Source organism: Sycon ciliatum, chromosome 1 (genome assembly GCF_964019385.1).
Source record: "Sycon ciliatum chromosome 1, ocSycCili1.1, whole genome shotgun sequence".
Classification (NCBI taxonomy): domain Eukaryota; kingdom Metazoa; phylum Porifera; class Calcarea; order Leucosolenida; family Sycettidae; genus Sycon; species Sycon ciliatum.
The window spans coordinates 11735425-11752569 of NC_088643.1; the positions used below are offsets into that span (position 1 = coordinate 11735425).

A 17145-nucleotide genomic window follows, 5' to 3' on the forward strand; every position below is an offset into this window, starting at 1 on the left:
GATCTGACATAGCTGATAGGATTTTTTTCGGTTCCTTGGATTATTGGCTGATGATTGCAGAGTACGAGCGCAATAAGTTTCCATTATGGAGTGATATGAATCGAGTAAACTGTTGTAGTATGGCAGTGATAATGGTCAAGATTGAAGAAAGCCAGACCGAGTTGTAAGAGAAAGCGTGTTGATCGCGATGAATGGCATGATTTTGATGACCGCAGACTGGAGGACTGAGCCAACTGAACTGAACTGCGTGTTGGATATTATTTGAGCATCTATTCAAACGTCAAAATGGAAATAATTCAGTGCGTGGCTAGATGGTCAACAGATGTAAATCGTTGCCTGCAATAGTGCACGTGTCTTGTTGTTCTATCGGATCTATACAGTTGCTTCGGTACATGTATCGTCCAAGAGTATGAGACAGAGGACTCGAAATTTCGGACACGGGGCGAGTGACCACTGCTAGCGAGCTTTGTGACCAATGACGTGGCCAGGGTTGCCAGCCATTATTACAGTGAGTGAACGCAGAAAGGATAGTCCAGGTGCTGAAGCCTCTTGAGGAGCTTGGCAGCAATGAAGACTGAACACGTTCACAAGTTTCACCACGAGTGGATCGCGCCCATCAGAATCTCTGGTCTGTACTGTCACCCGGTCGAGCATTGCCTCTCAAACATATTGCCGGTAATGGCTGGTCCCGTCCTGCTCGGCTCTCACTGTATGCTGCTGCTGCTGCTGTGGGCCTGCATCTCGCTGGCCGTCGCACACTGCGGCTTCCACCTGCCGTTCATGGCGTCCAACGAGTACCACGACTACCATCATGCAAAGTTAGTAGTGTAGTGTGTGCATTCTGCATTGAATGGTAGCTGTACCAATACCTTGCACATACATGGGAGGCGGTGAATGCAAAAATGTGGCTTGAGCCCCCCTGATGTACCCCTAAAAGGAAATCCCCCCCCCCCCCCAATGTTCTGACTGCATGTATAAAGCCACTTGCTAACTTTTCGAAATTTGCACAGATAAGAATACAGTCGTGGCCAAAAAATCCAGCTAATGTTATACCAGCTACCGGTAGCTGTACTGTGCATGGGTAGCATGCACTGCCACTGCTACCAGTAGCTGTACTGTGCATGGGTAGCATGCACTGCCACTGCTACCAGTAGCTGTACTGTGCATGGGTAGCATGCACTGCCACTGCTACCAGTAGCTGTACTGTGCATGGGTAGCATGCACTGCCACTGCTACCAGTAGCTGTACTGTGCATGGGCAGCATGCACTGCCACTGCTACCAGTAGCTGTACTGTGCATGGGTAGCATGCACTGCCACTGCTAGTGCTAGTAATAGCCTAGTGCATGGCACATGCTCTGCCGCCGGGACTGCACTCTGCAGTGCACAGTCTGTGCTGTGCTCGACTCGACTGCAGCAGGCAGAGTGCAGAGCGGCGGACTGTTTTAGTTCAGTGCTATGCTGGTAGACCCTCTAATGACTGTAAATGCATGAATGCGATTGTGACTGGCACCATGCCACTGTATAGGTATCCATGGCATTGGCTGGATTTTTTGGTGACGACTGTATTACTCCCCCAGTCCCTGCCCCCAACAACAGAAAAAGAAATACTCCCTGTTTCCAGCAGTTCACTTGCATACCAGTGTCATGGTTGTTGTCTCTTCTAACCATGAATGTTCCTGTATGTATTGTCTGATTCTGATCCAATGCTCTACAATGCCCTCAGTTTGGTAAGTCTGCCATTCGATGATGCCGAGACCTCTGGTCAGTTGAGCATGGCAGGTCCCACCAGCACCGTCTCACTGCTGACTCCATGCTAGTCCCATGTGCCTGCCGGTGAGTTTGTGTACCTCGTACAGTGCGTATGGGTTATAGCGTGGTCGTGTAAAAGAATATACTGCCTGCAAGAATGAACTCTCATGTTTTCATAATCATAGCATGGGTTTCAAGTGCACATTTATTCTTACAAGCAATTTTATCGGACAGCAGAATATATCGGGCCTAAGAATGGACTTTGTGTTGCAAAACATACCAGATTAGTACAAAGTATATCGCCTGTAGTAATAACATCTGTCCAATGCAGTTCTGATCTGACTCGCGTTGGGTCGTAGACTACGTTGTGCTGCAGATTCAACTGTTGTGGTCATGTAACTCATGTTGCATAGCCACAATGGTAAGCCTATGAGGCTATGGAACTATGACCGGCCGCATGTACAGTAGCACTACATTGCATGTAGGATGATCTTCCTGACTCTGCGCACATGCACATGATATGTCACACTTGATTTTCAATATCGTGTGTAATAAATATCGGATATAAAAATAGAAAGTCGCTTTTCAAACACCCACGCTATAACCGATACCTACTGTGTAATTGTAAAAACTGACATTATTTTTTTGTTTATGTTGGCTGCTGCTATGCAGGAATCTTTGATTTTCTGTTTGGCACGGACAGTCGCTTCCGTAAATCAAAGTCGTACAAGCGCCACTCCATGCTACTTGGCACCACCCCAGCCAACGTTCTGCTTCCGGACGAACCGAAGAAATGCCAGTAAAAAGGTTAAGTCGGCAGTGCATGTACATGTGTGCATCCTCACTGCTGTTGCTAGTCTCCTCACAGTCCACCCTTGACCGTCCCATTCTCAAGTTTCAATGCTAGTCTCCTCACAGTCCACCCTTGACCGTCCCATTCTCCAGTTTCAATGCTAGTCTCCTCACAGTCCACCCTTGACCGTCCCATTCTCCAGTTTCAATGCTAGTCTCCTCACAGTCCACCCTTGACCGTCCCATTCTCCAGTTTCAATGCTAGTCTCCTCACAGTCCACCCTTGACCGTCCCATTCTCCAGTTTCAATGCTAGTATCATCACTACTCTACATGTATATGTGTTTTAGCATATCCACCATCAATACTGGTCACATGACAAATTACACTTACCTACCCTCACTACTTCTAGTATGCCGCTGATATTATTATTTTTATTCACATAATAATTTGATAACCGCAATCAGTAATACAAGCTGGATCGACATTTGTGTACACTGTATTCATGTATTGTAAAACTGTGGAGACAATGTGCAATAAAACGATGAAAAATGTGAAGAAATTATGTAGAGAAAGAAAGGGATTCAAACAAGTTTTCGTACAACACTCATCAGGAATCGTCGTTGTACGAAAGGACACTGAAACAAAAATTGAACTATTATAGAAAATCTAAGTTAGAGAAATAACACTAAGAGCAACAACAGTGAAATTTACAAGTGTGAATTTTAACAATCAAAGCGAGAAATGAACAAAGGAGAAAGGAAGGAAAGACAACGTGATAACAGATAACAGCAGTACATTACACCTAGAACATTAACGGCCAAGCTTGGCCGCACTAAACACGACACGTTACTTGAACAATTTCAACCCAATAGTCCTTATGCACATTGTACAGATGTACGAAGTTCTGTACTATGGCCGTAGGTGTGTACATACCCGGTTGGGTGTTCATTGTGTGCTATACATGCGCGTTTGACCCATTTAGCCTCACAATTCATGGCAAACGATCACTTTTCAAGCCTTCTTCACTTTGGGATTGAACTAACGACTAGCTAGATCTCTGCCGGAAAAAGATTTCGTATGAAATGCCTTCATGGCCCATTTCATAGTGGAAATAGCAGTAAACACAATAGGGTCCTGCACATTCAACACCCAACCGGGTCTACGGGATTCTACAAGATTATACGGGATTTCGTGCATCTGTACAATGTGCATAAGGCCTATTATACTATCTTTCTGTACACACAAATTAGGCTTGTACAGACGCTGATAGATAGCTTCCAACACTTTTAACTGTAGTCCATAACCATTTTCTATAATAGTTCAATTTTTGTTTCAGTGTCCTTTAGTACAACGACGATTCCTGATGAGTGTTGTACGAAAACTTGTTTGAATCCCTTTCTTTCTCTACATAATTTCTTCACATTCAAGTTTCATCGTTTTATTGCACATTGTCTCCACAGTTTTATTCACATAGCTATGGGTTTTTTTTTGTGCCAAATTCACTAGTGCCCTAGCTCGGCCCAACCTGTGTTCTATCATGGGTGGTTAAATAACGACATCGCATTGTTCAATCTTCCAGTCCTATCAGTGACAACTCCCATAGCCAATGTGCATTGTTTCCGACGGCCATCACCAAGAAGTTATGTTCTCTTTCTCACCTGCGGCCGTTCACAATTTGTTTTCCATTTCAATTTCCGCCCTTTCCACCATCCTGGAAGCATGGAGAGGGACAGTACCGGTATTATGAATATTTTTAAGTTACAAGGAGGGCATTGGCCATGTCATCACTCATCAGTACTACTTTCCGGCTGTACTGCTATGACATCACTACTACTTGCTCCCAAGTCACTCTGTTTTCTGTACCCGACTAGCGGTACTTGATTGTGTCACTATTCAAGATGCTTTATACTTGAACTACTACGCTTACTTCATACAAAGTGTTGCAGTAGGAAGCCTGAAATCACATGCAGTCTAGGCGTGCCTGTACGATACCGGCATGCCGGCACTGCAAGTTGCTGTTGCCACCCCCCCCCCTCCCGCGCCCGTTTTGAACACTGCGTGCCATTGTGCTCGTGGCAAATCTAAACTTTCTGCTCATCCTAATCCAGAGGGCTCAGACCCCCGCCCCCGCAGACGTTACATACTCTTGTGCCTGCCCATGAGCACGGCCAGTAGTGATCTCTAGGTGCAGTATCGCCACAGAATAATGGTTCGTGACGTTTGCCACCTCCATTTATCTACACTTCAAGGTACTGTCGTGAACTTTGAAATCCGTTGAGAAGTCAAGCGGCCACTGGGCACTGACCTTGCAGCCGCGAGCACAGCTGGTCCATTTTTACAGTGTGGACGTGAACTATAGTGTGTGTACATGTTTAAAGCAGTATAGGGTGCCGGTCCCGGTCATCCCATCTGATTTCAATGTTCACGACAGTACATTGTAGATCGTAACCATGATGAATTTGATCATTACAACACTGCTGCATATTACTGATGGTAACATAATACAAATACTGGCAGAGGTAGCATCCCGTTCATGAGCTTGGGATGAATGGGCACACTCTAGTTTGGCATGGTGTACCCTTGAGCATGTATATACTCACATAACAAACACACACACACACACACACACGTGCATGCACATCAATGCGCACCCCCCCCCCCCACACATATACATACACAAACACACGCACACAAACACGTGCGCATGCGCGCACGCACGTGCACACAAACACATAGAACCTGGGACACATTGCCATGTTCAAGCAGGATAGGTCCTGTCGTCTACTGAAAAGCCGGCCACAATTGGAAACGTGGAAGGGCTGAAGTCTGTGTGCTCGGGTCGAGCCTTGGCTACATTCATGATGATTTTATGACTTGGCATGATAGCACACAACGGGTATTTCTTGCTTGTCACATGAATGTTAGCAGTGCTGCTAGATTTAAATACAGGAGTAAAATATGATGTGTATCTCAAAGATAGTAGCATGAACTTGTATGTACAGGGTATGGCTGAAACTGCTATGGCAATATACATTGCAGTATAAACATTTGTAGAGTAGAGTTTTCCAGGTTTAATTGACATAGCGGTAACTATTCTGTACAGTGACTAGTGTAAAAACAGTAGGTGAGAGTAGACATGAACACATTCAGTAAAACTGATACCACAGTAGACTGGACTAGACAGTACATGTAGTTCAGTTGATCATTATATCTACATACTAACACAACACTGTGTGTGTCATAGACAATCTGTATACATCATGTCTATACAAGTGATGTCACAGTGTTGTGATCAATGACAGGTAGTGTGCTGTTGGAGTATCTCTTACTGCAGTAGCTGCTTGAAATGATCCCTGTCCAGTGCTGGTCAAGTTCACCAATCTCAACTGCTAAACACTATCCAGTAGAGATCCTCAGAAGCTCACCTCGCCCTGGAGAATGTACAACAGAGAGGGTGCATACACACGTACACATGCATGCATGCAGACATGCACACACGCACGCTCGCACACACGCACGCACGCATGCACACACACACACACAAACACACACACATTGACAACTCTCAAAACATGTCGAGTCCTTTCAGAGAGGCAATACTATGAATAGGACATTTCAGTTCTTACAACAAACTGAATGGTAGGTGGCAATGAGTACAAGCAATGTGGCTCTTCCGACTTAACGTCCCACAACAAACACACGCACACCTGACAGAACGCATGCACTAACACATGCCTAAAATGGTTATGTCAGTCTCCCCGTGATAGGAGATAGAAATTCAAAAGGAATCGTGGAAATATGACTCAATTGGCCTCTTGGCCTTGTTGGTCGTTCGTTCGCCCCCACTGGGCAGTATGCTTTATCCCTTGGCAGGTAGGTTCTCAGCCTCGGTGGCTGTTTGCTGGCTCAATAGGCAGTACGACTCAGCCCTCGGTGGGTAGTATATGATCATCAGTGACCCTCGGTGGACAGTATGCTCTTGCCCTCGTTGGGCAGCATGCTCTAGCCCTCGTTGGGCACTACGATTTACCCTTTGCCGGAAGTTTGCTTTAACCCTGGGCTGGGGGGGGGGGGGGGAGGTCGGCAGGTTATTGACCTCAACGGCCGTTTGTGCACCTCGTAGGGGCTGTGTGCTTATTCGTGCACCCTTGGTTGGGCTGTAGGCTTCAGCCTTCGGTAGGCAGGTCTCTGGCCTGGGCGGCCATTCGTGCACTCTCGGTTGGGTTGTTTGCGTTAGCCTTCGGTAGGCAGGTTGCTGGTCTCAGCGGCCATTCGTGCGCCCTTGGTTGGGCTGTATGCTTTTAAAACACTCGATGGGTAAGTTGTTAGCCTCGGCAGCCATTCATGCACCCTCGGCGAGCAGGTTGCTGGCCGCGTCGGCCAATTGGCGGGCAGTATGCTAGCGACCCACGGTGGGTAGGATCTTTTAGCCCTCAGTGGGCTGGCTTTTGGCCTTGGTGGCCGCTCATGTCACCGGCCCACGGTGGGCCATTTGTGCGCCTACCCCTGGTGGGCAATGTGAGTTGCTGACGATCAGATGTGATGATTTGGCACAGCTATTGTCTCTTGCTTCTTTGGAACCGGTCAATCATGACGTATCATAGCTGCGGCTTACGGGGTTCCTCGGCATTCCTGACAGTAGTTGTGAGACTTATCCCCTCACCCCCAATGCCAGGCGCTGCATCTGCCGCTAGGGTTTCCTGGGTGTTAGCGCCCGTCGTGAGTTCCCTTTGGGAACGGACACGATAATTTTCTATCTTTATCATCACATACCATTATATAGATAACTGAAAGCATTGAGCATATTCTTTTTTCTAAAAGAAGTCAGGCAACCCCCAACCAAATGTGTCAATTGCTTGTGAGTGTTTGTGTGTGTGTGTGTGTGTGTGTGTGTGTGTGTGTGTGTGTGTGTGTGTGTGTGTGTGTGTGTGTGTGTGTGTGTGTGTGTGTGTGTGTGTGTGCATGAGTACATCGGACGTGCAGGCGGGTGCATGGGAGTGTTGACAATTATGTTTGAGAAAGATAGAGAGAGAGAGAGAGAGAGAGAGAGAGAGAGAGATAGAGAGAGAGAGAGAGAGAGAGAGAGAGAGAGAGAGAGAGAGAGAGAGAGAGAGAGAGAGAGAGAGAGAGAGAGAGAGAGAGAGAAAGAGAGAGAGGGACAGAGAGAGAAAGAAAGAGAGAGAGAGAGAGAGAGAGAGAGAGAGAGAGAGAGAGAGAGAGAGAGAGAGAGAGAGAGAGAGAGAGAGAGAGAGAGAGAGAGAGAGAGAGAGAGAGAGAGGACAGAGCGTGAGAAAGAGAGAGACAGAGACAGAGACAAACACAGAGAGATAAAGAGACAGAGACAGAGACTGTTGGAACATACCATTTATTTAACATTGCCAAAATCAAAGACCTAGTACAATTACCACACTGTAAGTTCACCCCTGTCACAGACACAGCAGTGGTTCTGTTGTACTGTTAAATTACTGACATACGAGTACAGCACACAGCAGTGGTTCTGTTGTACTGTTAAATTACTGACATACGAGTACAGCACACAGCAGTGGTTCTGTTGTACTGTTAAATTACTGACATACGAGTACAGTACACAGCAGTGGTTCTGTTGTACTGTTAAATTACTGACATACGAGTACAGCACACAGCAGTGGTTCTGTTGTACTGTTAAATTACTGACATACGAGTACAGCACACAGCAGTGGTTCTGTTGTACTGTTAAATTACTGACATACGAGTACAGCACACAGCGGTGGTTCTGTTGTACTGGTAAATTACTGACATACGAGTACAGCACACAGCAGTGGTTCTATTGTACTGTTAAATTACTGACATACGAGTACAGTACACAGCAGTGGTTCTGTTGTACTGGTAAATAACTGACATACGAGTACAGCACACAGCGGTGGTTCTGTTGTATTGTTAAATTACTGACATACGAGTACAGCACACAGCAGTGGTTCTGTTGTACTGTTAAATTACTGACATACGAGTACAGCTCACAGCAGTGGTTCTGTTGTACTGTTAAATTACTGACATACGAGTACAGCACACAGCAGTGGTTCTGTTGTACTGTTAAATTACTGACATACGAGTACAGCACACAGCAGTGGTTCTGTTGTACTGGTAAATAACTGACATACGAGTACAGCACACAGCGGTGGTTCTGTTGACCTGTTAAATTACTGACATACGAGTACAGCACACAGCAGTGGTTCTGTTGTACTGTTAAATTACTGACATACGAGTACAGCACACAGCGGTGGTTCTGTTGTACTGTTTAATTACTGACATACGAGTACAGCACACAGCAGTGGTTCTGTTGTACTGTTAAATTACTGACATACGAGTACAGCACACAGCAGTGGTTCTGTTGTACTGGTAAATAACTGACATACGAGTACAGCACACAGCGGTGGTTCTGTTGACCTGTTAAATTACTGACATACGAGTACAGCACACAGCAGTGGTTCTGTTGTACTGTTAAATTACTGACATACAAGTACAGCACACAGCAGTGGTTCTGTTGTACTGTTAAATTACTGACATACGAGTATAGTACACAGCAGTGGTTCTGTTGTACTGTTAAATTACTGACATACGAGTACAGCACACAGCAATGGTTCTGTTGTACTGTTAAATTACTGACATACGAGTACAGCACACAGCAGTGGTTCTGTTGTATTGTTAAATTACTGACATACGAGTACAGCACACTGCACACGTGCACACACTCTTGTATGATGCCATCACTCAACTTACTGTAGTATGCGATGTCTGAGTGCTGCCAGCATAGCACAGTGTTGGTTGTGTTCACGTAGGTGTTCATCAGTTTGACGATGTTTGCCACACAGGTAAGCCATGCCACAACGAGGACATGCTTTGTTGTTGTCCAGGTCATAGCAGACAAAACATGCTGCTACACGTGGACACCATTCCAGTAGTGCAATGTGGTGATCAATGCTCACTAGACCTCTCTTGGATTGACGATGCAGGGCAGCAATGAGAGAGACGTATAGTATAGTATCGTTTCCAGCTTCTGGTGGTAAGTACACAATTCCAGACACTGACAGACCAGTTGCACAATTGCTTGGCAGGTAAGCACTAAGATCCTTAATCAATGACTTCAACGCTGGGAAGAGTTTGGACATTTCTGCAACTGCAAAGACAGTATTCTAGAGCAAAGCAGACAACAAAGAACAGTGTAGAAAAGAAAGTAACTGAGGCCCGTACACTCAAAACAGAGAACGTCGTGCACAATAATATCAAATCAGACTGATAGAGCGGAAAGCAACACATTCCATTTCCATAGTTCACAATGTTCAAAATTATCACATCCCCCTCTGTGTTCTTCAAGAAATCAACCTTAGAGAGACAGACACTATACAGTAGATCATATACTGAGTACACTGGTTTGCAATACAATGTTCCAGTCAGAGTGGAGTGTGGTTGAAAAACAGTTATGGTAACCTGAACTGTGAACAACTACCAGCTTACCTCCAACAGGAGTATTGTTCTAGCCGTCAGTATACAAGACTGCATCACTTCCAGATCAGGTATCTTGTTCTGGCTACAGTTGTTAATCAGCGCTGCTGTGTGATCTGCTGGATTTGAGCCATTACACCATCTCCTGACATAGTCCATCACAATGTTGTAGGGATGCTGTGCTGGTAGAGTGAGACCCATTGGAGTTGTGCGTGACCTTCCATTAACTACCAAGGAACTGTATCGGTAGCTGTACACATCATTCCAGTACATTGCCAGTAGTGTGAACACTGTGTCATTATCCATGGAGTACAGGTACCGTTGTAACCGAAGAGCAGACACAGTAGTGTGGTCGTCATGGGTATTGACCTCGCGCCTGATAGCAGTTGGTACATGTTTCCACTTGCACAGTGGTATACCCAGTGTTGTAATCAATGATGGTGAAATAATCCACTCACTGCTACAGGAACTTGACATGACCTTGCCCAGAACGTAGTACATTATAGCACATGAAGGGACTACACCATCCTGTGATAGGAAGCGTGATGAGATTACTCTCTCAGCAAGGTCTTCTACCACCTGTACATTGGGCATATCCTTGTTTAGCAGAGTGGAACAATACAGTTGAATGAGTTTCAGGGCACATTCAGTGACACCTGTTGCAAGACCCATTCTCAGTGTTGTTGTAACACGCTGGTACACCACCTGCAGACGGGATAGTGTTTCCTGGCTGGGATCAACCTGTCCTTCCCTGCAGTCGATGTCCAGAGACATGGATAACCTGCATGACTCCAGAGAAAGTTGCATCAAAGGTAGCTGCAGCGGTGACCCCACTCCTGTCGGTTCTTGTTCAGATTTCTCCAGGAGCATTTGGGTTCTGGAATCCAAACTCTCAAAAGTGACATCAGAATCTGCAATGCTTTGACGGCGAATACAACACAGGACCGAGTTGCAAATGCTGTCAGCTTGTACAGATAGCGGTGCTTTGTCCAATCTTTGTATCCTGTCCACAAACTCTCCAACAAACATTGCTCTCCCAAACAAGGCAAGTAGGATACCCGATGACTTTGTTAATCCAGAGAAAGGAAGCAAGTCATCGCCAGACAAAACATCAACGGCAGACAACGCCATCTGTATGTTCACGCTTTCCTGAAGCAGTTGGTAACTCCAAAACACAGCTTTGTCTGCACCACAACCTCTACAGTCATCAACTTCCTTCACAAAGCCAAGGAAATGCTTGCACATTCGCTGTTGGTACATGTGTTGCTTGTCTTCTGGGCATTGGTAACGACCAAACTCGGCGATAAATGGTTGTAACGAGTAGCGATCCAAACACGAATTGTAATCCAGGAAACAAATCTTGATCAACGGATCAAAACGTAGAAGATGAACCACATCAACATCATCACCTAAAAAATCCACCATCACGCAAGCGCATTTAGATGAGAAGGAGGAGTGCAGTTGAGATAGAGCATGGAATGATTCTTTGTCATCCTGACGTAGTGTGTTGTATGCTACTTTCAACAGCTGCAGAATTCGATGATTCGGTTTCAGACAGTCATCGTTGAACACATCAAGACCAATCTTCTTGAACAACGATAGCAGCCTGGTGGGAGTTAATCGACCACCTTGTAGAAGACCAGCTGTAATGCGTACAGCAAGTGGAACATTTCCACAATGATCCACTAACCTCTGTGCATCTTTGATGCTTAGACTACCTTCAACACATAGATCCTGGAGAAGACCAACAGCACAAACCTTTGTCAGACCATCAAGACGGTGTTGTTGCAGTTTAAACTGGGCAGCGTGTAGGTCAAAGTAAACACGACTTGTCAGTAGGACATGGACATGGGGTTGTAGTCGAAGTAGTTGCTCCACAACATCTTGTAGTTGGATATCTTTATCAGCACCAGCCTGCATAGCATCCTCGGCATTGTCTAGGATACATAACACGTGGTGTTTGCCACCATCATCATCCCTGCCATCAGTTGATTTCGTTGTCTTGCCAGTAGTTTCAGATGAAGCCGGGTTTGCTTCGAGTCGGTTTTGAATCATTGCCTGGACAGCGTCAACACCAGCTACACCGCGTAAGTCAAAGAACTCCACACGACAACCAGCATTGCGACATACATGTCCCACAGCAATGGCTACGGACGTCTTACCAAAACCAGCTGGTGCCACAAGACTCTGTACTCGTGTAGATGATGACTTGGACTTTGTTGTGAGAATGTTGTGACTGATCTCTGTAACAATGTCATTCCTGCCAGTGAAGTGTCGGTCTTTGTCCGGTAGAGATGACTGGCTTGAAGTTGTTGATCGTGTTGAATCCTGTGTTGTAGTCAATGTTGCATTGGATGTTGTACCCGTTCTAGTTGCATTGGCGGTTGTTTCAGCTGATGCTGGTTGTTTGAAGATTGGCTCACATCTGTTGGACGTCCGTTGTTGGTCTGCCTTACCATCCCCCACGGTGTGCTGCAATGGCTGTGTTTTCTGTTTGCCAACTGTTGTCATGGATATACCTACCAAGCAAACAGAAAGTATGAATAAACCTATTGTAAGTTTTAAATCTTTTTCAAAAGGGATATATGACCTACTTCCTTTGTTAAGCGAAACTTTGTTGCATTTTTTTACAGTTCCGTCAAAAGCATTCAATGGCTACAACACAGTTTGCAGAGGGGAGAACAGAGCAGCATACGAGAGATAGTAGTTTATAGATGTCACACAGTTTGTTCCGAAGTGGTCCAACTTCTCTCTTCATCTGAATCCGATCAAAACTCATTCCCTGCATTGAGTCTGCTTCCTCGGTGACTCCCGTCTGCAGTGCTGACACACTGACAGCTCACGCTCTGTAAACATTAAAAGATGCCGAGAAAATATTTGATCGTACTTCTTTGCTTGAACTCTGAACTTGACGATTTGCACGGTGCCGCTGTCGGCAGTTTTTCTCTCCGCCGCTCTCCAGAATCCCATGGAAGATGCCATAGCGGCACAACCAAAACTTAATGTTTTTCACCTTTGCAGTGGGATTCTTCTGCCAGCACGGTTCCAAAGCCTGCAGAACTTCTGAGCTCCTTTTCTGGTTTCATTCACCATCGGTGACACGTCGGTCTGCAGGCTGTGGAAGAACCCCAAGTCGTCCGCGTTGAGATCGGGGTGTTGTCCAGCCTGAACAAAAACCTGAATGTCAAATCCTTTCGCTTTCCCCTGTCCTGCAAACACACGCCCATTGATTTTTGTTGTGTGCGGACACAAACCATCGTGCTGGTACAGCAGTGGCTGGCCGGCTCCTGGTCACTTCTTCGAGCCACGCGGCTTTTCAAACTTCCATTTCCCAGCCCCAACATTTCCACATGGTTGGACGCATACAGTCAGACCTTGCATAACCGCACACATCCGTTTTCCACAAAACAATCCGATAGGCGAGGGAACCGGATAATCGAACACACATACTGTATGTATGCATGGCATATGCTGTATATCGGTAACTAACAATAATTATTTTCTTCCGGATGGCAAGGGATCTGGATAAATGAGGACCGGATAAGCGAGGTTTGACTGTACCAGCATCACTGGTTGTGTATGCTGCATCCTCGTGAAACCACCACATTTTCTGTTGCATGCTTGTCATGCATCATGTAGAATCACTTCTCGCCTCCATGTGTCTCGTTTTTCAGGTCGGAGAATTTCATGGTCTGGTAATTCAATTGGGAGAGGACAAATTTCATGCGCTTTATTTTATGCTCGGCTGTCCAATCCGGCTTGATGTATCGTCGCCGTCTCCGCATCTGAAGCGCCTTGCACCTAGTTCAAACAGTCACAGGTGAGACATTTACTCCTTCTCTTACCAGCTTGATGGCTAATCGGTTCAACGACAATCGAGCCCAGTTCTGATTGTTTAGAACAACCAGCTTTTGTGCGATTTCAGTGGTGAACCTTTGACCGGCTCCTCGGCCACACTGGGTGCGTTCACACTGGGTGCGTTCGATTACAGCCATTAATTGATTCATGAATGGAATCTTGTCGTTGGATTTCATGTCATGTAGCCCTGGAATCAGTTTGGAATCCATTTACCCTAACATGGGGTGATGTGAATAGCCAGGGACGTTTCATGAATGGATTCAACATCGTTTCGCGGTCATAATCGAACGCACTCACTCCTTCCGCTTGCGTGACCAGTTGAGTCCTGACACTGGAGCGGAACTGGATACTTGCTCATGGTAGATCTACTTTGAAGTACAACTTGAGTTGTTTGTGCACAAATTTTACCTTGAGATTTAGAGAACTTGGAAAGTCTGAGAAGAGCTACGCGAACAGCTTCTTGATCTTTGTCAGCGGTCTACCTGCCGTGAATTCTGCGGCATGAAGAGTGACGTCCTTTTGATTTGGGATCTTCATGTCTTTCCGTCTTGTGCGCACAATAACTGGTATTGTTGGCGGTGATACCGGTATAATTTTCAGTATTGTTCTTGACAGGCATTTTTGCAATCTCCCTGGGCCAAGGAGCTCACAGGAATGGTTTTTGTAAGGCTCTGTTTCTCATTTCTCACTTCGGTGTTGTGCGCTTGTGGGTGTGTTCTGGTGACATCCTGTCAGGACAGGGCTATACTAATTTCTGCAAAGGACTCCACGCGTATCGGAGGTTCTAAGCCTATCAGAGAAATGGATGTCACCATGGCTACCCTATCTGGGGGGGGGGGGGGGGGAAGATAGATCACCGATATGTGTGTCTATTGCCTATAGAAAGATCATAAACAGAACTCTAAAACGCTATCGGAGTTCAAAACCCTATGTAGAAGTTTTGCTTATCAACGGAGAAAGTAAGTTAAAAAATCATAGTAATGGTAGTGTTCTCAGACTGTTCTGTGCACAGAGCAATGACAGAGGGACAAGTTCACGTTAGAAAATAACGCCCCACTTCCAGCTATTACAAACAAGAATCCTGGGCTTATCTCCTACCAGTGGTTGTACTAGAACTCTATGACTAGTAACAAAGTCATGTTCCACTGATAGAGGATTTACCACAATGGTGTTGATGACTATCTGGACCTAGTGAGATCTTTTGGAGGTCATTGAATGATGGCTTGTAGCCTTGGGCTTAGTATTTCCATGGAAATGTTCAAATTTAACTCTGCCGCCAAAGTACCTTGCAATCTTCTCTCTCCAAGAAAAACTGTACTAAGTCTGAGTTGAACATTTTGTCTGGAAAGTGGTATTCTCTGGAATGCTGCACTATAGCTGCTGCCGGCGTAGCAATGAGAACAACTGACTCCGACTAAAGCAATGTTTGCGATTTCGAAGTAAACTGCAGAACTTGAGAAAAACAAAACTCATCAGCAGCTACGATGCAAAGCAATAATAGAAACTTCACTCGAAAAATCATATTCGAAAGTTTCGCATGAAACGCTATTTTTTGTGAACCGGGAAGGTTTCAGAAACGACCTGCGAAAGTTTGAAACATAAATTCCAAGGCAATCCAAAGGCAATGCCGCTAGGGGTTACCGGGTGTTAGCGGCCGTCGTGAGTTCCCTTCAGGAACGGACACGATAAATTACTTTTTACTTCACCTAAACCAAAGTTAAAGCTATGATTGAAGTTTGTAAAATGAACAACTGAGCAGTCACAGAAAGTAATTCAAGTATGAATGGGGACGGTGTGGTTTCCGTCCAGCACTGCACTATTTGGTGCATAGATGCGCGTGCGAACTGAAGTGCATGGCAGTACAGGATGTGCACATGCATGCCGTTTCCGTCCAACATCGGGAAATCGCTGTGGGCTGGCTTCTGTGATAATTTTCCTTCTACTGCGATACAGTGCGAGGCTAAATGTTCTAGAATGCTCTTGTTTTAGACTAATCCGAGGCTGCTGAACACGGAAATTGGGTATACCTCCCGGGGCCGAGTATGAATCTGGTTGAGATCAGTACTTCGCTATGCCTCTGTGCAAACAACGGCTCCACCTTTTTTGTTCAAGCATGGCATGTGTGGCATCAATGGAAAGACGATGACCTCAGCTACCTAAAATAGCATCGACAAGGGAGTACTGGCCACGGGATCAGATAGAAGCGGGCGGGCTCGAAGTCAGGCCAAAGAGCTTTCACGCGGGCCCCATTGTAAATGTACACGCAAGTTTTTACTGCAGTTTTCACCTGACCCAGGCTGGAACTGAACTCCCTAGCAATAATCTAGTGACCCATGACAGTGCTTCACGCCAGTGGCACCTGCATTTCTTGTAGATCTACAGGATCATCATGTAGATCTGGTTATAACCTCAGGACTGTCCATCTAACTGAACCCACCCAGGGTCAGCTCTCAATACGATTGATGAGAATGCATGAACTAATTGATCTCTGTAAGCACTTCTCACTGCTAACAAGTAAGTACAGTGTTGCTCAATGAAATCCAGTCGTGTCACTCAAGTTTGTACCTTGCACCATTTTGCAGCCCAATGTTTGCAGGTCTAGGGCTGCGCAACGCCGAGCGCGTACTTGAGTGATGCTGTGACTGGATTTCATTGAGCAGAACTGTACATGTCATGTAGTTACACGAATGTTCAACGAGCTCCCCCCCCCCCCCCCCCAATCTTCCTACGCCACGTAATCAATGTGAAAACTTACCGGAGGACGAGCCAAGTGTGGACTCATCATCTGCCGACATTGATATTGGCTTCGTCGGATGGTCAGTTTTTCCACTGGCAGTTGGATCGCGTCGCTTTGCCATGGTACTGGCGACATGTTCCGCTACATGAGGCTGGCTGTGCTGAATGAGCCTCAGGAACGTGTCGACCTGTTCCTCTGTTTTCTTCAGCATCAGCCTCACCACGTACTTTGTCAGTTCAGACTTCACGTTTTCCTTGCTAGAGGCAGTATCATATTCATCAACGTCCAGCACATCATTCTCCAGCAAGAGTTCCAAGATCACGGATGCATCTAGATTGGAAAGTAGGAAGGCTATGTTATAGCGCACCCTGTCTGCCATTGTTCACACTCCTGCCTGTCCGCGTGACCAAAGTTCACTCGCACTGCGGACTGATCACGATCGAAATCGAGTTACTGCATAACTTCTTAGGATCAAAGAGTTGTCTTTCTCAAGCAATAACACGTACTTTCAAGTACAAGCCGTTCAT

At 45.9% G+C, this 17145-nt stretch overlaps 1 protein-coding gene and 1 long non-coding RNA gene across 2 annotated transcripts; one reads left to right on the forward strand and one right to left on the reverse strand.

Moving 5' to 3' along the window:
* Nucleotides 1-106: 106 nt before the first annotated feature.
* Nucleotides 107-2955, forward strand: LOC135813437 (uncharacterized). Its single transcript, XR_010553016.1, has 3 exons — nt 107-818; nt 1725-1834; nt 2423-2955. It is a non-coding gene; the product is annotated as an uncharacterized LOC135813437 (long non-coding RNA).
* A 6341-nt stretch (nt 2956-9296) lies between these two features.
* LOC135806696 (uncharacterized) lies at nt 9297-16997 on the reverse strand. The gene is made up of 3 exons (XM_065320924.1): nt 16637-16997; nt 10036-12542; nt 9297-9713 (listed from the first exon to the last, which is right to left on the reverse strand). The coding sequence occupies exons 1-3, from the start codon at nt 16995-16997 to the stop codon at nt 9297-9299; spliced, it is 3285 nt and encodes a 1094-aa protein (XP_065176996.1).
* Between the last annotated feature and the right edge of the window lie 148 nt (nt 16998-17145).

Excerpts from the sequence above, each read along its gene's own strand:
- LOC135806696 (XM_065320924.1), bottom strand. The coding sequence starts at position 16,997 with ATGGCAGACAGGGTGCGCTATAACATAGCCTTCCTACTTTCCAATCTA. Across the intron at positions 12,543-16,636 it reads CACACTTGGCTCGTCCTCCG|GTATATCCATGACAACAGTT; the intron begins GTAAGTTTTCAC and ends TTTGCTTGGTAG. Across the intron at positions 9,714-10,035 it reads GAACAATACTCCTGTTGGAG|AATACTGTCTTTGCAGTTGC; the intron begins GTAAGCTGGTAG and ends GCTTTGCTCTAG.